General features: G+C 35.8%; 1 protein-coding gene across 2 annotated transcripts; it reads left to right on the forward strand.

Moving 5' to 3' along the window:
* The first annotated feature begins 779 nt into the window (after positions 1-779).
* Positions 780-22,109, forward strand: LOC109558822 (killer cell lectin-like receptor subfamily I member 1). 2 transcript variants are annotated; one of them, XM_070790115.1, is made up of 8 exons: positions 781-1,165; positions 2,020-2,810; positions 5,217-5,489; positions 8,487-8,585; positions 8,736-8,804; positions 14,306-14,457; positions 14,807-14,910; positions 15,703-22,109. In XM_070790115.1, exons 3-8 carry the CDS (start codon positions 5,285-5,287, stop codon positions 15,812-15,814), a joined length of 741 nt encoding a protein of 246 aa, XP_070646216.1. In that variant the 5' UTR covers positions 781-1,165; positions 2,020-2,810; positions 5,217-5,284; the 3' UTR covers positions 15,815-22,109. The 2 variants fall into 2 exon arrangements, with proteins under 2 accessions (XP_019815699.2, XP_070646216.1); XM_019960140.2 differs by lacking the exon at positions 2,020-2,810 and having other exon boundaries at positions 780-1,165.
* Positions 22,110-24,047: the final 1,938 nt, after the last annotated feature.

Consider the following 24,047-nt stretch of genomic DNA (forward strand, 5'->3'; position numbering starts at 1 on the left):
GTTTCATTTTTGAGGTGTGGAGTTTTAGTTGTTACTATTTAGGACATTTGAGGAGATGCTAACTGACAAAGAATAAGTGAACTGAAACCTAAAGAAGAAATCTCAGCATGTGCACATGTGTAAACACATGATTTAAGTAGTAATTGAGACAAGGACTGTGGATGAAGAGACCAAGAAAATATAAAGAAGAAATGGTTAAGAAGAAAGAAGTGGTGAATGGGATTGAATTCTATTAAAAGTTCAACTAAAAGAGAAATAAAGGATCCATTTAGTGAAGCAGAGATCACTTATGATCTAACAGTGTGCTGATGCCGAGGAGTCATTAGGTAGGAGTTAGAATGCAATGGCTTGAGAAATGAGAATAAAATATAATAAATAGTGATGAAACTCAATGGCACTTTGAGAATATTTCTAAGAGTGATAGAGAGCAAAGATAGTACTTTTTATTGGGATTGAGGTCTAATGATGATGAAAATTGTGTGTAATTTTAAACTGATGTGAAGGATAGTACTAAGAAGATACTGAATATTCAAGAAGAAAGCAGAGTGATAAATAGTGTGTGATTCTTGGTCAGTGGAGAGGTAGATTCAAATATAGTTGAAATTGGCTTTATTTAAGAGGAAAGAAATCACCTCTGTTGAACAGGAAAGAAGATAAGATGCATGCATATACACGGAGAAAGATAAGGTAATCTGTTAGTTTTTCTTTTTCTGTGATATAGGTCATCTTCTGAGAACAAAGAGGGTGTGGAAGAGAAATTTGTTAAGAATGGAGAATGTGTGATAAAATTAGTTTCAGATAATGTGAAAGAATGATGACTTGAAGAAAGCAACAGGATTCCTAGCAGAATTAAAGCAATTTCTTGTTGGTGACTGTGAATTTATATTGCAGTAAATCTGATCTCTTCTAAAAAGGACTTGGCTTCTCAGGTGTTGACAGAGAGGAACAGATAATTTATCTCATACATAGGGTGATTTTACTGAACAAGTGGGACCAGAAAATGTTCAAGGAAGTTAGTGATTGGCAGAAGAGAATCAAGGTTGATAAGAAAGAAGGTGAAGAAAGAAGTATACTGATAGAGTGGAATGAGGTCAAATGGGCTGCAGACATCAATGAGATCAGAGCATTTTCATGTTGGAGAGAGATAAATGAGCAATCTTGAAAGGTAAGAGTGTTTGTGGAGGGTGCTAAGTTTATATGACACTTTTTTAGATGAAATACTTAAAGATATTCAAAGACCAAGGTGTTCCCATAGCGGGGCTTGGCTGTGGCAGAATGAGGAAGTTACTGTAGATGAGGAGACAGAGAAATTGTGTAATCGGGATATAAGAGGATGGTTCATATGGACATTAGTGGATCAGAATACTGTGATTCATTAGCCTGGTCAATAATGAGGATACCTGGGAGCACATAAGCCATGATGAGGGAAAATGAATGTTAGAGTCATAAATAAGTGGAAGAGACTTGAAAAAGATGGTGTCTGTACTGTGGTTCTCAATCATCAGGCACAAACTAACAAGAGACACATATGGAAATTTATATTAAAATGTTTCCTTTTTTACCCATAAGCTGCTGATCATGGAAGTCTTTCAAATTATATGTATTTATTATAACACACCAAGCTTTCCAAGTGGCTCAGACATTAAAGAATCTGCCTGCAATTCGCGAGACCCAGGTTTGATTCCTGGGTTTAGAAGATCCCCTGTAGAAGGGAATGGCTAACCATTCCAGTATTCTTGCCTGGATAATCCCATGGACAGAGGAGTCTGACAGGCTACAATCCATGGGGTCACAAAGAGTCAGACATGACTGAGCAACTAACACCCACAAACACACACATGACTATATTAAACTATATTATGAAAGTGAAAGTCGCTCAGTCATGCCTAACTTTTTAGGACTTCATGGACTATAGAGTCCATGGAATTCTCCAGGCCAGAATAGTGAAGTGGGTTGCCATGCCCTTCTCCAGGGTATCTTCCCAACCCAGGGATTGAATCCAGGTCTCCCGCTTTGCAGGTGGATTCTTTACCAGCTGAGCCGCAAGGGAAACCTAAGAGCACTGAAGTGGGTAGCCTATCCCTTCTCCAGAGGATCTTCCCCACCGAGAAATCCAACTGGGATCTCCTGCATTGAAGGCTGATTCTTTATCAACTGAGCCATCAGGGAAGCTGATATTAAGCTGATAAACTGTATTGTATGCTATAATAAACACAATATAAAAATAAACTTCATTCTCTGGGTACCAACTAATAAGCAAGAATTATCTATTATAATTTAACCAGTAAAGCCTAAAAATAATTTCTATTGTCATAACTACATACTTTTCCATGTATCCCATGGTACTCTTATTTCATATAATCTCTAATACAATATGTAATTGGTCCAGTTTTCTTTTCCTTTAAGTCCTCAGGCTTGATATTAAAATACTCTTATTAAGCGGTCATTAAATGTAATATTTTCCTTATACATTTTAAACTGAAAATTTGTAATTTATGAAATGGTTTTTGAAATACCAAAGGTATTTTTTATTTCCTGATTGGTATTTTATGGGGGAGGTAAACTACAAATGAGTAGTTTCATGAAAACTTCCTTTGTAGTTTTTCACACATGCTTTGAATAACAAATGATTATGTCATTATTAGATTATTTTTCAACCAAGAATCTTCCCTGAAGGTTCTTACACCACATTATCCTCTGTATAACTTTATTTTCAGCATACAGCGATTTTATATTGTTTAGTATCTTTATATTGTTTAGTATCTTTGATTTTCCTACAAAGTTTCTTTTTAAATTTATTCTTCAAGTTGGTGAGTATTATTGTTTCTGTTTATTTCCTTCTCTCAAGAAGTTATTGTATGTATGTAATTGTATGTAATTTTTGACATTAATATCAACAATCAATTCATAATGTACTGCAGTTTAGGAAAAAAATCATTTCTGTAAAATTACATTGCGTGCTCATTTTGTAAACAATGGTATGAAGAATGAATGCAGCTATCTTTTGTATTTTTTGATTCTTCGTCTTGGAATTTTCTTGTTGTTCTTTTCTCCAATTGTTTAGCCTCTTTTATTAAATAACCCATATTTTTCTCATTATTTTAAAATGTTGGATCAGTTGATGTTTTCATTATTTGGTTTCCATACATACTAACTATTTTCCAGAAGGGAAAGATTTAAATTAACCATAAGTCTGTGTAAATGAATGTCTGTTTTCCTGCACATTGTCCAACTCTGTGTGGTTGAATTTGATTTATTGATTCTGTAGGTTAACATCTATATTATTAATATGTTAGTCTGTATTTCTTTGTTTAGTGATGAAGAAAAAGCCTTTTCATGTGGTTATTATTGACAAAAGGTCTTTGCATTAGCAATAAAATGATGTTTTTATAATTCAACCTAACTCTCTTTCTTGTCTATGTGTGATTAGAAACTTATAACTATTTACTTATACTTTCTTTGAATGTTTTATTAATTTTATCATCTCATGGTTTGCATTTAACATTTTGATTTATCTGAAATTTGTTCAAGTATATATTGTGAAATTAGCAATCTATGTATTGCTTCAATTTGAACTAATATTCCATCTGATTCTATCACTTTTAGCATTTCCTGGATCATGTTTATTTAATTATCAACTCTCAAAAACAATAGTCATTTTTCTTTCTTTTTTGGGACAAAGAAAAAGGGAGTTTAATTGTTCTAAACATTTAAACAACAACATTCTTACAATGCCAATATACTCTTAAATATCAATTTTTTGCTGGTGCTAAATGAATTGGTCAAAACTTTCAGAAAACAATTTGAGGAGGTGAGAAAAATTTTTAATTTGAAAATTAGTTTATCCTAGTTTTTTCAAAATTTACTGTTAGTAAATTTATAGAAGGATAAATATAGGATATGGAAAAGGCTTTATGAATAAAATTGTTTGTTACTCAATACTTCTAAATAGTCAAAATTTTAAAAAAACCGTTAAACAAATAATAAACAAAAAAAAAATAGCTTGTATCATACATTCTTTTATTTTCAATGAAATAGAGAGCAACGCATGCCAAAACTCTACCTACAAGTAACCACTGAAAATACAGCCTGTTAGAAATCTATTATTTTGCTTTAATAATATATATTCCATTATACAATATAATAATATATAAAAATAATATCTGTTACATTAAACAATAGTATACTAGGGTATAAATGTACCATAGCTTTAACACCTTCCTTAATTGTGAATTCTGTTGATAACTTTTTGTTCTTTTTTTTTCCAATTTAGCTCTTAGTAAATAAAAACAAAAGATAGGTTCTGCATATTTTTGAATATTTAAAAAGTATTTTGTAAGATACATTGCTCAAGCTAGAATTGCTGGTTAAAATTCTACTTATTTTATGCTTTCATAAATATTGATATTTTGTACTCACAATCATGTGCCAATTCAACAAAGTATTAATTATTTAGTGTTCTCACAGCTGAAATGTGCTCTATTATTTTCATTTGCATTTCTTTCTTTATTAACGAGACAATAAATTTTTAGAATTTTATGCATGACCTTTTAATTTCTTTTGTCCCTTTTTGGCAATTCATTGGTATTGTTTCTTAATTTTAGATGGCTTGTTTGTTTGCCTCTGTGTGTGTGTGTGTGCTTGCAAATAAACATGATCTAGTTAAGTAGAAAAATCATGTTAGGCTGGCAGAGAGATACATGGTTATATGCAAATGTAGAATTTACCCAGTTCATGAAAGACATAGGTTTTTCCCCCTCTATTAGTCAAGAATCTACTGCCTAATGAATTATTTCAATGATACAGTAAACTTTATGTCAATGTGATTTGAAATAAAAATTTTAATATTAAATATAAGTAATTAAACCTTTGTTAATATAGCTGTGTTTTAACCTTAGTTCACACATTGTCGACATTTATTCATTACATAGAGAATGTTGAGGAGGGAAAACATATCTACTTTAAACCTACTCCTTTGAAAACCTGATTCAGAGAGGAAATGTATCTTATCAATCTTATTAAAGGAGAATAAAACTATTTTTCTGAATAAAGACTGCAAAGTGAGAGGGAGATTTAGTCTCTCGCTTACTCCCTTTTTTACCCTTTTAATGTTATACCTAAAAGCTTACTTGTACTTTAGAATGAATGCATTTTTCACTGTCTGATTCGATATAATCACCACTTAACCTTTTCCCTCACTTTTCTCTACTGCATAGATATTAAAGAGAGACACAGAAAGATACCCAGATTGAGCTGAAGCAGTCTAAGTTTAAAAAAAGAAAAAATGCTTAAGAGTATGCAAAACAAAGGTATTGTAAACAAGCAAGAGGTAATCTACACAGAACCAAAATTTTGCAAGTCTCAACAGCAAAAAATATCCAAGACAAATCAGAGTAATGCCCAGTCAAGAGAAGAGCAAGTAGACTATATGGAACTGAAGTTTCCCAGATCTTCTCACTTTAAGCACAGAAAACAGAAAAAAGGAAAAGGTACATTATTATATGTATTATATTTTGCTATTTGCTAGATCTTGATTCTTGGGTTTAGAAAATTACTTCTTTCAAAACCATTGTATAATAAAATTGCCTCATTACACTGATTACTTATCTTCAGCACTCTCCTTAGTTATTTTAGATATTACCATAAAATTTTTTGTCTCTTAAATAATCCTTCACTATGTTCATTTCCTCTAAAATAATCCTACAGAATTGTATTACTTGTAAGAATTATTGTGTAAATTCTACTGCTTATTTTTTAAATAATTTTAAAAATAATTCTTGTTATTAATCTTCAATTCAATTCAATGTAACTCAGCCCCACAACTGTTTTTGAATTTTTACTGTGGCCCTGATCCAAACCTATGATACCCATAAAGATGAAGCTGCAATAACCACTTGGCTTCAAAAAAACTAACAGAATTTGTAAGAGGAAAGATAGATTACAGAAAAATATAATAATGATTAATTGGATATTGGCATTAAAGCTGAAAAATTAGCAGAATATGATAATAATGTTCCTAACCTAAGTGACTGAGTAGTTAATCATCTTACTCATCATTAAAAAAATAATGTTTACTCACCATTAAGAAAAATATGTTTAATCTAATAAAGGCAGATCATATATGAAATTTGAATTGTCTCTTGATCAGTTCAGGGGAAAATGTCCATAAAGAAATTGGATTTTAAAGGCTAGATGTCCCAGAAAAGGATGGAAAAGGGTAGGAAAGACTTATGTTAGTAGGTAAGATCGCAAACAGAGACAATATGGGTGAAAAGTCTATCCTAGAGAAAAAGAACATATATGACTTAAGCAGAAGAAGATTCAAGAAGGATACATATGAAATGCATGTCCAGACAGAAGGAGAAAATAAACTATGTCTAATAAATGACAAGTGGAAAATTATTTCTTTGGACTTAGAAAAGTCCAAAAATTTGGGGTTTGGCAAAGTCCAAAAAATTGGGATTTCTGTTTGAGTGCCAAGAAAAGCATATAAGCTACAACTAAGGGTTAAGAGGTTGAAAGAAATTTATTATGGGAATAAATTTAGTTCAGAAAACATTTTTACAATTTTCATTGAGAAAAAAACAACATAAGAGAAATGATGATAATAAATGAAAGACCTGTATGAATAACAAGGACTCTGATGCTGGGAGGCATTGGGGGCAAGAGGAGAAGGGGACGACAGAGGATAAGATGGCTGGATGACATCACTGACTCGATGGACGTGAGTCCCAGTGAACTCCGGGAGTTGGTACTGGACAGGGAGGCCTGGCGTGCTGCGATTCACCGGGTCGCAAAGAGTCGGATACAACTGAGCGACTGATCTAATCTGATCTGATCTGATATTAGAGTTTGAGAGGTCTGAGCCCATACATGGATGAATGTGACAAAATTTATAGAAAGAGATGATGAAGAAGCTGGCAAAAAAGAGAAAATTTCTCTTAGAAAATAAATGTTCTAAAGGAAACTGGGTGGCATGGAGTAATTAGGGCATACAATAGGTTTTAACTTGGGCCATAAAGAAATTGCTTTTCCTCTGAATTGAAAAGAAGATAATAAGGTATGAATATATGAATATCCATATAGTAAGGTAGAATATATGAATATTCATATATTCAGGAAGGCGGTCAAGGTAAGGAAATTCATGGTTTCAACTTCCTTGTAAAATAAGAAATTTCTTGGTGCTTGAGTTAGAGTCTTACTGAGGCTTGATAATTTTTTTTTTTTTTGGTAGTCAAAGAGGGACTTTGGGCAGAAGTTGACCAAAATTAAGATTAGACATGCTAATATTTATCCACCACACTGTTTAATTTCTAAACTTGGAAATTTGACTCCTCACACTCTTTCATCTATGACACATTCAAGCAATCTTGAAAAGGACCACGTGTTCAAATAACTTGCTTCTCTCTTGGATTGATGTCTATCTGCTTTCATGAAGATTACTGACACAGACTCTCTAAAAGTCTCTCATCTTCCACTCTACACATTTTTCAATCTTTTCTTATGTTTCAAGACAAATGGTGATATCTTTTTAAAATAGGTGTCTGCAAAGATTTCATATTGTTCTTAAAGTTAAAAACAGTTATCTCTATGCTTCCATTCTCTCCGTTGCTCCCTGAATTCCAGTCAGACTATAATTTCAGTTCCATGATACATCAAATTTCCTGTCATCTAAAATCATTTATTGATGACTCTCCTCGAGTTTGATCCCTGGGTCAGGAAGATCCTCTGAAGCAGGAAATGGCAACCCACTCCAGTATTGTTGCTTAGGAAATCCCATGGACAGAGGAGCCTGTTGGATTACAGTCCACAGGGTCACAAAAGAGTCAGACAGGACTTAGTGCCTAAACAACAACCCCAAGTGGAAGACCTCCTCCATGTCTTTCGTACTTGAAGAAATAATTAGCTCTTACTTTCCTCCAGCTTTCAGTGAAATGTCTTTTTTTTTTTGATAAATGCATTTCCTGTTCACATGTGTCTGGATTAAAACTTGGTGAACATACTTGTATGTCTTTGTAAAATTTATGATAATTATTTCTTATCTCAACAAAGAGCAAAAATGTGTTTTGCTATTTCCCCCCTGACTGATTGATTGGCTAATGAGCGAATATTAATATTCACATAGAGTTTTGAAAATAATTTTTTTGCATGACAGCATTATTTTCTCTAGGTGTATTTCATTTTTAAGTCTCCTAGCTGAGAGTATATTTTCAAATTGCTCAGACTCAATAATTTATAGATGACTAGGCGAGGAATACGCAAAGATGCTGGTGAGTCAGGTGACATACCTGGGGCCTCAAACAGGATCAGAAAGAATTGAAGTCAAGAAAAAGCTAAAAAGGAGGAAATCTGGGTATCAAAGAACTCATACAAGGATTGGAAAATGAATGACTGCCCTCTGAGAGTGAAACAAAATGGATTTAAATTTCATATTTGATGATTTGTGGGAACTGATGAAACTTCATCATTGTTTCTGTTTCCTTTAGTGTTACACCACCGATCTAAGGCCTGGCAAGTGATAACTGGGAGCCTGGGGACCTTGTGCGTGGTCTTGTTGACAGCAGTGTGTGTCTTGCTTGCAAACTGTAAGTAATTAAGAAAATAATCTGTCCTTGGCACAGTCAATATATCAACAACATAATACGTTTCAATGATTTGTGATCAAGACTGAATTTTTATTGTCCTAATTATTTTATTCTAAACAGAACTAAGTATTACCATGATTTTTTCCATAGTATATTCCAACAAAGAAGACCCAAACCAAAAAATATCACCTGTTCCCACTGTATCTTCCAAAAATGATGGTGAGTACTCTCTCTGTTTTGTCCACTTCTAATATTGATTATTAGGGTTAAAAGGTTTGTTTTCCTAACATCCACAAAACTTCAGTGAATCAGATAGAAAAAATCCTCTTTTATGGTATGTTCAATTTTTTATCATGGAACTATTAATATTGGGCAAGATGAGAAAGATGACACAGGGGAATGCAAGACCCAAAGTACTATGTATAATAGGTAAGTATTGTTTTTGTGATTTGATTATTTTTAGGAGAAAAATGGGATATAAATTATATTAAGGTGGGAGCAAGAGAAATGGGTGAAGAGGGCAAAAAGAAAAAGAAAACAAATGAAAAACAAAGGAGTTATGTCTCAATAACATTTTTTTTTGTTTCTAGCTTTCCCTGATGGAGATGATTCCTCTAGCATTTATGAAGTTAGAAGCATTTTGATTTTATTAAAGTACATTCATTTTATTTATACATTGATATAGCTATGATATAGAAAGCAGTTATTGTTTTGAATTCTTGTTGTTTTTTTTTCACTTATTGCAAGTTTACTCAAAGTCCTAACAGTAAACTCAGCACTTGAAAGAAAGACAAAGAATGCGAGAGAGAGGGAGATAATGTTTCTGAGTCTATTTTTTCAGGAAGTTGGGATGGTTCCCCTCTGACTTTCTTTCACGGAAATTTTTCCTTTTTAAAGAACAGTGTTAGATTCTCAGCACAGATGCATTTGCCAAGAAAGGTATCTCTTTTTCCATACACTAAAACCAAAAGGGTAGGGTCCCTTTGTCACTGAGGCCAAAGACATTCCTCATGAGTGTTCCTGATGAACATTTCCTACAAGCAGGGGGGATAAAGAAAGAAATAGAAGGAAAATAATAAAAATCATGCACTGGTTTGAGGATGACATAAAAATATTTTGGTTTAGCACTCCCATTCAAAAGCAGAGACATTACTTTGCCAACAAAGGTTCGTCTAGTCAAGGCTATGGTTTTTCCTGTGGTCATGTATGGATGTGAGAGTTGCACTGTGAAGAAGGCTGAGCACTGAAGAATTGATGCTTTTGAACTGTGGTGTTGGAGAAGACTCTTGAGAGTCCCTTGGACTGTAAGGAGATTCAACCAGTCCATTCTGAAGGAGATCAGCCCTGCCATTTCTTTGGAAGAAATGATACTAAAGCTGAAACTCCAGTACTTTGGCCACCTCATGCAAAGGGTTGACTCATTGGAAAAGACTCTGATGCTGGGAGGGATTGGGGGCAAGAGGAGAAGGGGATGACAGAGGATGAGATGGCTGGATGGCATCACTGACTCGATGGATGTGAGTCTGACTGAACTCCGGGAGTTGGTGATGGACAGGGAGGCCTGGTGTGCTGTGATTCATGGGGTCGCAAAGAGTCGGACACGACTGAGCAACTGATCTGATCTGATCTGAAGAAATTAAAAAGGACTAAACAGTTATGAAAGAGGAAGTCTAAGATTAAAAAAAGATGAAAAGAACTAATTTCAAGTCTAATTAAAAATAAATTCTTTGAGTAAAAAGAGAAAATCTCAACAGATGCAATAAACAGAGAGTAGATACATCAGTTGTTAATTTTTTATTTAAATTAGTGATTGACTTGAGAAACTTTGTTGTCTCTCAGAAAAAAAAAAAAAACCATATCAATGTCAAACATTAGCCATCCACATTGCTTGTGTTTCTGTTTTCCTTTCATTCGCCTAATTTGAAAATAAAAAGCGATCAAATAGGAAATTAAGGAAATGCAAATTATAACCCCAATGAGTTACCATTACACAACCACCAATATGGTTAGAATTTGAAAAGACTGACAGTAACAAGCTTTAGTAAGGATGTGGAACTAACTGTACTGGCACAAGCCCTTAACGAGCCTACTCTTAGACACTTGAAAAAGAGAAATGAAGGCATATGTCCACATAAGACATGTACAAGAATATCTAGAGACACTTTATTTATAATAACTAAAAATTATAAGCAATCCAAATATAAACCTCCAGAGACTACTCAGTAATGAAAAGGAATGAAATCTCTATACACACAATAGATAAGATTCAAAAACATACTGAGTGGGAAAAGATGCAAAAGAATTGATCTTGAAGGATTATGTTTATAAGAGCTGCTTAAAAATGTAAAAAAAATAATTTGTGGCGATGTAAATCAGATCCAAGGTTGTTTGGGTGAAGTAGGGGTGTTGGAGCATTAGTTGGGAAGTAACATAAATTAACTTCTGTGTTAATAGAAATATTCTAAAATTTGATTGGAGAGGAAGTTACAGAAATATATTCATTTATCAAAACTTATCAACTTGGATATTTCAAAACTGCTTTTTATTATGTGTAAATGATAACTCTGTGGACTGTAGCCTGCCAGGTTCCTCTGTCCATGGGATTTCCCAGGCTCAGAAGCAACCTGGGCTTGTATCCCTTCCTCTGTTGTGTTCATCCCAGATCTAGTGCAAGGCTGTAGTGCAGAAGGCTGGGTTTGGGGGTCAGGGCATCATGGCCATAAGAAGTGCTGCTGACAGAGATGTGGACGGTCTCTGTGGCATTCTCCTCCTGAGACCAGTCTGTCCCAGATGGACCTCTAAGATGTGGTAGAGAGGGATTGGAGCTGGGATGCTCTCCCTGGGAGAGGAACCACTGTATACTCCTGTGGGTGCTGAGAATGGCTGCTGCTGCCCCACCCAAAACACACCATAGCCCCTCCAGGCAGTCTCTGCGTGGCTACATCAAGTCCTCTCCCAATACCTGTGTGCCTGAAACTCAGCATTAAGCCACTGAGACTCCTGGGGTGCTACCCCTGTAGCCGCTATATTCGTAGCTGCCCCATCTGTCACCTTGTGTGTACGCTGACAGTGACCACTACCCACCCACCCCCATCACTCCCCAGGCCTCCCAGTCTCTCTGTGTGGAGTTAGACAGTCTTTTCCCAGGGCCTGGTTGTCCCAGATATCACACCAGGCTGTGGTGTGGAGTGAGCAGGGTTGGGGTGATCACCCTTTTGGATTAAAAAGAGTGTTGATCCAGTAGCCACAAGCCCAAAGATCTCTCCACCCTGATTGTTGGCAAACCAGCCCATGCACACCCCTCATAGAGTCAGTCTATCTAGGCTTCTCCAGTACTTCTATCTGTCCCAGCAGTTGTCTCAGCAGACGAGGGGGTTTGTCTCCCATGCACAGGACCTAGGACTGGAATGCCCAGATTGTGGCTCACCCTGCTTGCTGTTTGAGTGAAGGTCCTTCTCCTCATATCAGATCCTTCCCAAGGGTGCAGGTCCTGAAATGATGCCTTTTTTCTCCCATCCTACAGGGTTACATGTTTCCTGCTGTTTTGATTTTATAGGAGTCCTTCTACCAGTTTCCAGTTAGTTTTTCATGAGCATTGTTACACATGTAGATATTTTTTTGATGTGCCTGTGGGAAAATGAGTTCCATGTCTTCCTACTCCACCATCTTGTTCCCCCTCTCTAAGTCTACATTTTTTATGATTATAAAAAATTATTAAAATACACAAGTTACATGATTATTAAATTGTTGAAGTATAAGTTTTAAAAAATTACTTACTGAATTTTATTCTGTGTATTTAAATTGCTTCCCTGGTGGATAAGTTGCTAAAGAAACTGCCTGCAATGCCAGAGACTGAGGTTCAATCCCTTGGTAGGGTAGATATCCTGGAGAAGGAAATGGCAAGGAATATTTAAATTAATAGCAAAAATTTTGACAAAAGTGAAATAGCTCATTAGTTGCTTTTTGTGTTCATATGATTATATGTTGATTAGTTTTTTATTTATGACATTTATTTATTCACTTATTTATTTGACTGTGCTGGGTCTTAGTTGCAGCACATGGGATTTTCCATCGTCTTTGTGGCATGTGGGATATTTCTAGTTGCCACATGCAAACTCTTAGTTGCAACATGTGGGATCCAGTTCCCTGACCAGGGATCAAGACTGGGTCTCCTGCATAGGGGCTCAGAGTCTTAGCCACTGGACTACGATATGCATGCATAATTTTGATCAGATCAAAAAAGTTATACTTAAAATGCATTTTCCCTATAGATAAAATTTTATAACAAATTTTAAGTAGAAAAATTAAAAGCATGAGCTAATTATTGTTCAGTTCAGTCGCTCAGTAGTGTCCAACTCTGCGATCCCATGAATCACAGCACACCAGGGCTCCCTGTCTATCACCAACTCCTGGAGTTCACCCAAACCCATGTCCATCAAGTCGATGATGCCATCCAACCATCTTATCCTCTATCGTCCCCTTCTCCTGCCCTCAATCTTTCCCAGCATCAGGGTCTTTTCCAATGAGTCAGCTCTTTGCATCACGTGGCCAAAGTACTGGAGTTTAAGCTTCAACATCAGTCCTTCCAATGAACACCCAGAACTGATCTCCTTTAGGATGGACTGGTTGGATCTCCTTGCAGTCCAAGGGACTCTCAAGAGTCTCCAACACCATAGTTCAAAAGCATCAATTTTTCAGTGCTCAGCTTTCTTTATAGTTCAACTCTCACATCCATACATGACCACTGGAAAAACCATAGCCTTGACTAGATGGACCTTTGTTGGCAAAGTAATGTCTCTGCTTTTTAATGTGCTGTCTAGGTTGGTCACAACTTTCCTTCCAAGAAGTAAGTGTCTTTTAATTTCACGGTTGCAATCACCATGTGCAGTGATTTTGGAGCCCCCCAAAAATAAAGTCTGACACTGTTTCCACTGTTTCCCCATCTATTTGCCACCAAGTGATGGAACCAGGTGCCATGATCTTAGTTTTCTGAATGTTGAGCTTTAAGCCAACTTTTTCACTCTCCACTTTCACTTTCATCTAGAGGCTCTTTAGTTCTTCTTCACTTTCTGCCATAAGGGTGGTGTCATCTGCATATCTGAGGTTATTGATATTTCTCCCAGCAATCTTGATTCCAGCTTGTGCTTCTTCCAGCCCAGCGTTTCTCATGATGTACTCTGCATAGAAGTTAAATAAGCAGGGTGACAATATACAGCCTTGACGTACTCTTTTCCCTATTTGGAACCAGTCTGTTTTTCATGCCTAGTTCTAACTGTTGATTCCTGACCTGCATACAGGTTTCTCAAGAGACAGGTCAGGTGGTCTGGTATGCCCATCTCTTTCAGAATTTTCCACAGTTTATTGTGATCCACACAGTCAAAGGCTTTGGCACATTCAATAAAGCAGAAATAGATGTTTTTCTGGAACTCTCTTGCTTTTTTGATGATCCATCGAATTTGATCAATTCAAATTTGGCAGTTTGATCTCTGGTTCCTCTCCCTTTTCTAAAACCACCTTGAACATCTGGAAGTTCATGGTTCACATATTGCTGAAGTTAGCTATGGTTTTGTTTAAAATTTGCCCAGAAATGTTACCAAAAAATGCTTGTTTTGCTTTCTACCTAATATCCATCTGTATAACAAACAGGAAGATAAGGGAATTGTGTTAGTAGTAGTGACTTATTGTACAGAGTACACATTAAATATATTTTTACGTTCTAGAATGTTCCTGTGACCATTGTTCAACTCACTGGATTGGATTTGGAAGTAGTTATTATCATCTTTCGAGTAAAACCAAAACCTGGATGGAGAGCCATGCTGCCTGTGAAGAGCTAAATACCCACCTTCTAAAGATCGATATCAAGGGAGAGCTGGTAGGGGAAACACTTCATTTGTTTGTTATTGTTGTTGTTATACTGTGACTGTATTTGGTTTGAAAACATTAGGGATTGATGGTATAATTTGGCAAAACTGATGTTCTCAAAAGTCTATGATATTTTGTTTCTTTGACTCAGTTTTATTAGGGAGAAATTAGAGAAACTCCACTTTTTGAACATTCAATGCTAGGAAAAAAGCACATTAATAAATGAGATATCTTGAGAAAAAATCTTATTAATACTAAGTGGATGTGTGTAAACCCTTGGGCGAAATTTAATCAATAATCTTTGAGTCAGAAAGGAGTGAATTATAATATGTACACATTTATGATTTTTTTCCAAATAGGAAATTTTATCAATGCTTGAAGTAAAAGGATGGATAGGTCTCAAAATCAATGAAACCAGTGAATCCTGGTTATGGGAAGATGGCAGCACAGTAATTGAAAACCTGTATGTACAGTGTTTTGATAACTGAACTTTTCTGAGATTATATGTGGTTTTGTGTGTATGTGTGTTATGTGTGTAGGGAACAGAAAGAGCAACCAAGATAAAGGAAATCATTATGTTTTTTGAGGATCAGTCTGTGGGATTTAATTGGGGAAAATAATTCTTTCTAAATAATCTCAGCTTTAGAACCTTTACATTGTTAACTTTACTGGACTCTTAGGAGAAATTGGGCATAGTTTTAGGCAAGTTTATAAATCTATACATTTCTATCATAGTTTTATCATTCGTGATTTGCTTTTGTTGTTGTCCAGTCACTGTCATTTCCGATTCTGTGACCCCATGGACTGTCTTCCCTATCCTTCATTAACTCCCTGGGTTTACTCAAAGTCATGTCCATTGGGTCAGGGCTGCCATCCAACCATCTCATCCTCTATCACCGTCTTCTCCTCTTGCCCTTAATCTCTCCCCACGTCAGGGTCTTTTCCATTGAGTCAGCTCTTCACATCAGGTGGCCAAAGTATTGGAGCTTCAGCTTCAGCATCAGTTCTTCCAATGAATATTCAGGATTGATTTCCTTTGACTTATAAATTGTCATTTGGCTTATAATTCTATTTAAACAAACAGGATTAGATACTGTTTAGTATTAACTGCTAAATTTAAAGACTCAGTCTTCAGGGGTTTGTTCTTATTTTATTTGTTTAGTTTGTTCTTTTATTCTTTCTCATTTTGTTTGTTAATTTTAAGCTTGAGATAAAATTGGCATTTGAAGATTTTATTGCTTTAATTTTTTTACAGATTTGAATTCCTGAAAATGGAGAAAGATGGTTGTGCATATATTGAAGGAAATTATGTTTATACTGCTAACTGTTCATCTAGGAAAAGTTACGTGTGTGAGTTTACTGTATAGCAGCTCAATTTTGCTAATACAAGTTGTTGCTGCTGCTGCTGCTGCTGCTAAGTCACTTCAGTCATGTCCAACTCTGTGCGACCCCATAGACGGCAGCCCACCAGGCTTCGGCATCCCCAGGATTCTCCAGGCAAGAACACTGGAGTGGATTGCCATTTCCTTCTCCAATACAAGTTGTTAGTGAATCCTAATTAATTAAAGAGCATAAAATATGTTGCTGCTTTTATAAAATTTTATTAGTTATTAGTTAAACCTTTTTTTACTGCATGCAGAATACTTCAGTTACATTTCCAAATTTTAAATGTACTCAAAGTGAGGAAAATTTACCACCCATAAATTCCTTGGGAGTGAGTAGTCTCCTTATGAGAGCTCATATTAGTAATTATTTATGTAATAAAGTTAGCAAACATCCTTTATGAACTAAAAAAATTGTAAAAATTAGGGATATAAAACTAAAAAAGGCTTCTACTTATATCAGTTAGGGTTCTGGCATGAAATAGACATTTAAGATTGTTGTAGAGGTTCACAGTGGTAAACCACATTGGTAAGGTTTAATGGAAAAACAAGAAATAGCAAGATTTATAAACCTTTGTCTGTCCAGTCTTGGAGGCAAACCAGTATGCTTATGTTCATGCATACTCCTTAAGAACAAAGCCCAGGCTTCCCACAGCCCTTCCATCTGTTTTAGTAGTCTTACAATCAGTCACAGGTACTTGTCTCCCCCACATAGGACTCCAGACTGTGACACCCAATCCATGGCTTGACCCATTCAATCCCAAGAGTGGGTCTCCATCAGTATAATCTCTCTTTCCTCTGAGTTCCCTCCAAGGGGCACCAGTCCTGACCCAATCACTTCTCTTCCCTTTCTACTTGATTATTTGTGTATCTTTCTTACAGTTTCAGTTAAACAGGAGTCCTTTTGCCAGTTTCCAGTTAGGTTTCAGTGAGAATTGTTCCACATGTGGAAGTATTTTTGACATGTTGTGAAGGAGTAGGTGAGCTTTATGTCCTTTTACTCCATCATATTGATCTGAACTTCCTTTATTCAATTTGCATACAGCATTCCTATCTTTTGACCTGCAAAGTTTCTGTTGAAAAGCCAAATGATAGTCTTGTGGGAGTTCCTTTGTACATTGTAATTTGCTGTGTTGTGCTTAGTCACTCAGTGTTGTCTGACTCTTTGCAATCCCATGGACTGTAGCCTGCCAGGCTTCTCTGTCCATAGGGATTCTCCAGACCAGAATACTGGAGTGGGTGACCTTTCCCTTCTCCAGGGGATCTTCCCAACCCAGGGACTGAACCCAGGTCTCCTGCATTGCGGGCAGATTCTTTACCAGCTGAGCTACCAGGGAAGCCTCTCCCTTGTACAATACCAGTGGCTTTTCCCTTAATGATTTTATTAATAATGGTCTCTTTTTATTTTTAATTATTGCCACTATCTTTATAATGTGTTTCTTTGAGGACCCCTTTGGGTTCATATGTTTTTGTACCGTCTGTCCTCCCAGACAGGGATATTTGTTTCTCGGGTTAAGGAAGTTTTCTGCTCCTATTTCTTCATATGAGTTTTCTGCTCCATCTCTTACTGGGGATCTGTATGATGCAATTGTTTGTGCACTTGATATTGCATAATGTGTGTCTTAAACTGTCCTCGATTTTTAAAAGTCTTCTCTTTTTTTCCTTTTCTGTTCAACTTAAATGCTTTTCTCTACTCTCTCTTCCAGACTACTGAACTGTTCATCTGCGGCATCTAATCTGTTGTTGATACCTTCATGTGTATTTTAAAATTTTAGCTATTGAATTCTATAGCTCTGTGTGTTTCTTCTGTTATTTTCTAACTTTTTGTTAAAAATACTGTGTAATCCTTTCTTCTCTTGAGTTCATTGAGTATATCCATAATCATTTTCTTGAACTCTGTCAGGTAGATTGGTCATATCCACTTTACTTCTTTTTCTATGATTTTACCTTGCTCTTTTTGTCTCTGTCATTTTCTCTAATTCTCTGTGTTTATTTCTCTGTGTTAGGTAGCTTGGTCATGTTTCTTGTTCTTGAAGAAGTGGTCTTATGTAAGAGATGTCCTATGGGGCCAGCAGCAGACTCTTCTGGTCACCAGAGCCATATGCTCTAGGAGTGAGTCTGTGGACAGCATAGGATGACTACTATGGGGACACTGATAGGTGGGGCTGTCCTCATATTGTTGGTTACATTTGCAGCAAACATTTTTACATGTTGTCACTTTTTCCCCCCACTTTTTAAGTAATATCTTTTTGATAGACACAAAGACTTTATTCCACAGTTTTACTGAGATATAATCAACATGCAACATTGTATAAGTCCAGCATGTTGATTTGACACATTTCTATTGCAAAATGACTGTCATCATTGCATTACCTAGCATGTCTGTCCTATCAGAGACATACATTTCTTTTTTGTGATGAAAACTTTCAAGATCTAATTTATTAGCAACTTCCAGGTATATACTACAATATTATTATCTTATTCATCATCAAATCAGATCAGTCGCTCAGTCGTGTCCAATTCTTTGTGACCCCATGAATCGCAGCACGTCAGGCCTCCCTGTCCATCACCAACTCACAGAGTTCACTGAGACTCACATCCATCGAGTCAGTGATGCCATCCAGCCATCTCATCCTCTGTCGTCCCCTTCTCCTCTTGCCCCCAATCCCTCCCAGAATCAGAGTCTTTTCCAATGAGTCAACTCTTCGCATGAGGTGGCCAAAGTACTGGAGTTTCAGCTTTAGCATCATTCCTTCCAAAGAAATCCCAGGGCTGATGTCCTTCAGAATGGACTGGTTGGATCTCCTTTCAGTCCAAGGGACTCTCAAGAGTCTTCTCCAACACTACAGTTCAAAGGCATCAATTATTCATCATACTATACACTAGATCCCTAGAACCTGTTAATCTTATAACTGGAAATTTATGTCCTTTGATTAGTATTTCCACAGTCCACTCCCAGTTCCTAGTGACAATCACTTCTCTCTCTGTTCTCTGAATTTGGCTTTTTCAGATTCCATATGTATGTGATATCATGTAATATTTATTTGTCTCTGTCTGACTTATTTCATTATCAAGTATCTAAATTAAGGTCGCTTTTATAATATGTAGCTTTGTGTTTACCACGCCGAATTCTCTCTTACCATTCTTCAGTTTTAGGAATAAAATATCTATTCTAGGCTCTTTGCCCTACTATAAATTTTTAGAAATAATTGATTAAGGTCTAGAATAAACAATGATAGGGTGTTTGTTTTAGTTACACTAAGTATTTAGATTACTTTGGGCAGAATTTGCATATTTATAATGTAAGTAAATATTTCAATGAATTGGCAAGAGATATCACTAGTAATTTACATCTTCTTTAATAATTTTCAGTAAACTTCATAATTTTCTACATAGAAATAGTGAATATCTTCTGGTATTTACTCCAGATACTCCTAGGTCTTTAAATTTTTTCCTAATGTAAATGGAATCATCTATTATATTAAACAAATTCATAGTGTAAATAAAACATGCAGAAAACTGCACAGACTATTAATGTAGAGCTTGTTTAATTTTCACAAAATAAATATACTTGTTGTATATTTATATGTTGAGATCCTAACATATAAATATATGTTAAGATCTAATCCCCCAGGACCTGAAAATATGAACTTATTTGAAATGGGTCTTGGGTCTTGGTGGATATGATCAAGTTAAAGCTACTTCTCTCTTTAGAGAGAAGCCTAATCGAATATGCTCATTTGTAGGACCTGCTGACACCTTTATTTTGAACTTCTATCTTCATAGAGCTGTGGAAAAAAAAAATTCTGTTCTTTTAAGACACTCAAGTTGTGCTACTTTGTTACAGAAGGCCTAGGAAACAAATACAACACCCAAGTAACCAGTACCAGATAATTAACAAGGCTTTGACCAGAAACATATTGATATATCTTTTGTTACTGAAACTTTAGTGACTGAGGATGTTTCAATATTCACTTATGTAACAAATCACCAACCACAGGCATTAATGTCTGCAAAAATCCCCTGGTCAATAATGTGTTAAACAATATTACAAGCACTTGAGAAATGCCTCTAGGACATTGTCTCTAGGAATGACTTCTCACCATGGTAACTATTATTCATTCCCATTATTATACCTTCTAGGAATAAATCCTCTCTAAAATAAATTCTGTCCTAATTTATAACAGCAGAGATTAGAGTTACTGTATAAATAAATAGAATTTTATAGAATAAACTATTTTGTATCTTATTTTTTGCTCAAAATTATGTTCATGTTATTAACCCACAATGACATGAACAGATAGTTTAAATAAAAGAAATACCAAAAAGAGATGCTTGGTGTCACAAATAATAGGAAATTGTAAATTTAAATAACTCAAGACAACTCTTTCCATTGGTAAAGGCTTTATTGGCAAAATCAAACAGATTCATAACACACTTTGTTGGTAAAGATGTAGGGAAGCAAGCACTTTTGAATGATGCTATTTGGGGATAGTAAGTGCACAAGCTCTATTAAACACTAAATTTCTATCAAAATTTAATTTACATATTTTTTGACACAGAAATAGCACTGCAGGAGATTTATATTATAGATATGCTCTATGGCAAATGATACAGTATATCATGCTATTTATTGGATAATTTTTCTATAATTACCAAATTCTGGGGCAAAACTGAATATCCATTGAAATAAGCAGTTAAATTTTTTTTAAGTAATTTATTTTAAATGAAACAAAGATAAATATTTTTAATGATAAAAGGTACAATTCACAAAGAAGATAGACATCATAAACCATTAGCTACCTTAACAGCAAAGAAACAAAAATGTATAAAGCAAAAATCAGAAGGAATAAAAGGGAAAAGAAAAAAATATATAATCACAATGAGACAGGTTAACACTTCTCTGAGAATATTTTATCAAGTAAGCAGTTAAATTTTATCGTAATACTTGCAATTGTTTACAAAAAGTGAGATAGCTCTTTATATGCTGACATGGAAAAATCTGCAAGAAGGTTATTTAAATAAAAAAATAAAGAAGCAGGACTATTGTTTATAATTCAGTTCAGTTTAGTCGCTCAGTCATGTCTGACTCTGTGACCCCATAAACTGCAGCCTGCCAGGCCTCCCTGTCCATCACCAACTCCCGGAGTCCACCCAAACCCATGTCCATCGAGTATGTGATGCCATCCAATCATCTCACCCTCCATCATCCCCATCTCTTCCTGCCCTCAATCTTTCCCAGCATCAGGGTCTTTTCCAATGAGTCAGCTCTTCGCATCACGTGGCCAAAGTACTGGAGTTTCAGCTTCAACATCAGTCCTTCCAATGAACACCCAGGACTGATCTCCTTTAGGATGGACTGGTTGGATCTCCTTGCAGTCCAAGCGACTCTCAAGAGTCTTCTCCAACACCACAGGTCAAAAGCATCAATTCTTTGGCGCTCAACTTTCTTTATAGTCCAACTCTAACATCCATACACGATCACTAGAAAAACCATAGCCTTAACTAGACAGACCTCTGTTGACAAAGTAATGTCTCTGCTTTTGATTGTCCTGTCTAGGTTGGTCATAACTTCCCTTCCAAGGAGTAAACGTCTTTTAATTTCATGGCTGCAATCACCATTTACAGTGATGTTTGAGCCCAGAAAAATAAAGTCAGCCATCGTTTCCCCATCTATTTGCCATGAAGTGATTGGACCAGATGCCATGATCTTAGTTATCTGAATGTTGACTTTTAAGCAAACCTCTTTCACTTTCATCAAGAGGCTCTTTAGTTTTTATTCACTATCTGCCATAAAGGTGGTGTCATCTGCATATCTGAGGTTATTGATATTTCTCCCAGCAATCTTGATTCCAGCTTGTGCTTCTTCCAGCCCAGTGTTTCTCATGATGTACTCTGCATATAAGTTAAATAAGCCAGGTGACAATATACAGCCTTGAAGTATTCCTTTTCCTATTTGAAACCAGTCTGTTGTTCCATGATTACATAACATTTGATTTAGCATATAGCATGTATATAATTTTATGTTCCTAGAATATCTCTGGAATAACATCTAGGCAAATATAATATTTGCTCTGAGAAGGAAATGAGGAAAAATAAAAGACTTTGTTCATTATTTCACACCTTTCATATTTATACAGAGTGAAGTAAGCCAGAAGGAAAAACATAAATACAGTATACTAACGCATATATATGGAATTTAGAAATATGGTAACAATAACCCGGTGTACGAGACAGCAAAAGAGACACTGATGTATAGAACAGTCTTATGGACTCTGTGGGAGAGGGAGAGGGTGGGAAGATTTGGGAGAATGGCAATGAAACATGTAAAATATCATGTAGGAAACGAGTTGCCAGTCCAGGTTCGATGCATGATGCTGGGTGCTTGGGGCTGGTGCACTGGGACGGCCCAGAGGGATGGTATGGGGAGGGAGGAGGGAGGAGGGTTCGGGATGGGGAACACATGTATACCTGTGGCGGATTCATTTTGATATTTGGCAAAACTAATACAATTATGTAAAGTTTAAAAATAAAATAAAAAAAAAAAAAGAAAGAAAGTATCAATTTCAAACCTTTTAAAATACATTTAATAATGACTTACATAGATAACTTTAAAATATCTACTCCATTAAATGAAATTGTTTGATGTTTTATTATTTACTGGCCCTCGAAATTTTTTAAATCTAAATTTATTTTTTGGACTTTTGACTTTATTACATTTAAAACTTATTGTTTTATCCTTCAGGAATATTTGAGAGATCATAATCCTTCATAAATCATGCATAGTTGAGTAATTTGAATGAACATCCTAAGTTTTTTTTTTTCATAGTATCTATTAAAGAATTAAAATATTGACTTTGAACACAATAATTCTTTTAGTTATCAGGGCAAATAAACTTCTTTTCACAAATGTAATGAAGCTGTCTAATATAAACATCAAAAATGATACTCACTGAATCGAAGTATCCACATTTCCCATCAGGTGAATTCTGTTGGAAATTCCTACAACAGAAAATATATTTATTTTAGACAGTCATTCTTCAGGAAAAATTTGATTATGACAAATTTAAAACATATGTGTGTAATTGTTTCAGTGTTCAGATGCAAATCTTGTGACAGATATATAGCTATAAAATTGTAAAGTGTAACTTTATATATAAAACTAATAGAAGTATTGCCAATTATAACTAGACATAAAAATACTTCCAGTTTCCTATGACTCAGAATAATGTGCTGAAAGCAATTATCTACTATACTAGCCTCACTTTGAGTGCAGAAAGTGCTAATATGCATTAAAAATGAATGTATATTTTTAATTTTTTTAGTTTGGTCATTTTTAAAGTCTTAAATGGATTTGTTACAATATTGTTTCTTTTTTTTTAATGTTTTGGTTTTTTGGCCACGAGGCCTGTGGGATCTTAGTTCCCCAACCAGGAATTGAGCTGGAAGGCAAAGTCTTGACCACTGCACTGCCAGGGAAGTCTCAAGAGTGTATGTTTGGAAAGCAAGATAGCTGAGTTGGAGATCCTGAGCTCATTTCCTTCCACAGACAAACTAAAACTACAACCGTATGTAGAACAACGATCTCTGAGAATGACTTAAAGACCAACAGAGCAGATTTTCTATAACTAAGGTTGTAAAGACACTGCATAGGGGCTTCCCTGGTGGCTCAGTGGTAATGAATCTGCCTGCCAATGTAGGAGACACGGGTTCAGTCTCTTATACAGGAAGATCACACATGCCATGGAGTAACTAAGCCTGTTCACCACAACTGTTGAGCCTGTGCTCCAGAGCCCATGCTTTGCAACAAGAGAAGCCACCAGAATGAGAAGCCTGTGCATCACAGCTAGAGAGTAGCCCCCACTTGCCACAACTAGAGAAAAGCCTCATGCAGCAATGAAGACCCAGCACAGCCAAAAATAAATTAAAATTTAAAACAGACAATGCCTAGGTATAGTGATTCAGAGCCTGCATTCCCAGTGCCATGAGATGTGAGTGCAACTGCAGAGTTCACCCCTGAAAAGCAAAGGTTCTGGCCCTTCGCTGGGGTCCCCAGACCAGGGGACCTGCACTAGGAAGATGAGTCCCCATAATGTCTGGTTTTGAAAACTAGCGGGGCTTTTACATCCCAGGGAGCCAGAGGTCAGTATGAGACTCTAGTTTTGAAGGACTCACACACAAACTAACTTGCTCTGATCCCAGAACAGCAGCAGAAGCT

Source organism: Bos indicus, chromosome 5, assembly GCF_029378745.1.
Source record: "Bos indicus isolate NIAB-ARS_2022 breed Sahiwal x Tharparkar chromosome 5, NIAB-ARS_B.indTharparkar_mat_pri_1.0, whole genome shotgun sequence".
Lineage (NCBI taxonomy): Eukaryota > Metazoa > Chordata > Mammalia > Artiodactyla > Bovidae > Bos > Bos indicus.

Bases quoted from the DNA above. Each gene is read 5' to 3' on its own strand.
- LOC109558822 (XM_019960140.2), top strand. From the start codon at position 5,285: ATGCTTAAGAGTATGCAAAACAAAGGTATTGTAAACAAGCAAGAGGTA. The intron at 5,490-8,486 runs GTACATTATTAT...TGTTTCCTTTAG, and splicing joins AAAACAGAAAAAAGGAAAAG to TGTTACACCACCGATCTAAG. The intron at 8,805-14,305 runs GTGAGTACTCTC...TTTACGTTCTAG, and splicing joins TGTATCTTCCAAAAATGATG to AATGTTCCTGTGACCATTGT.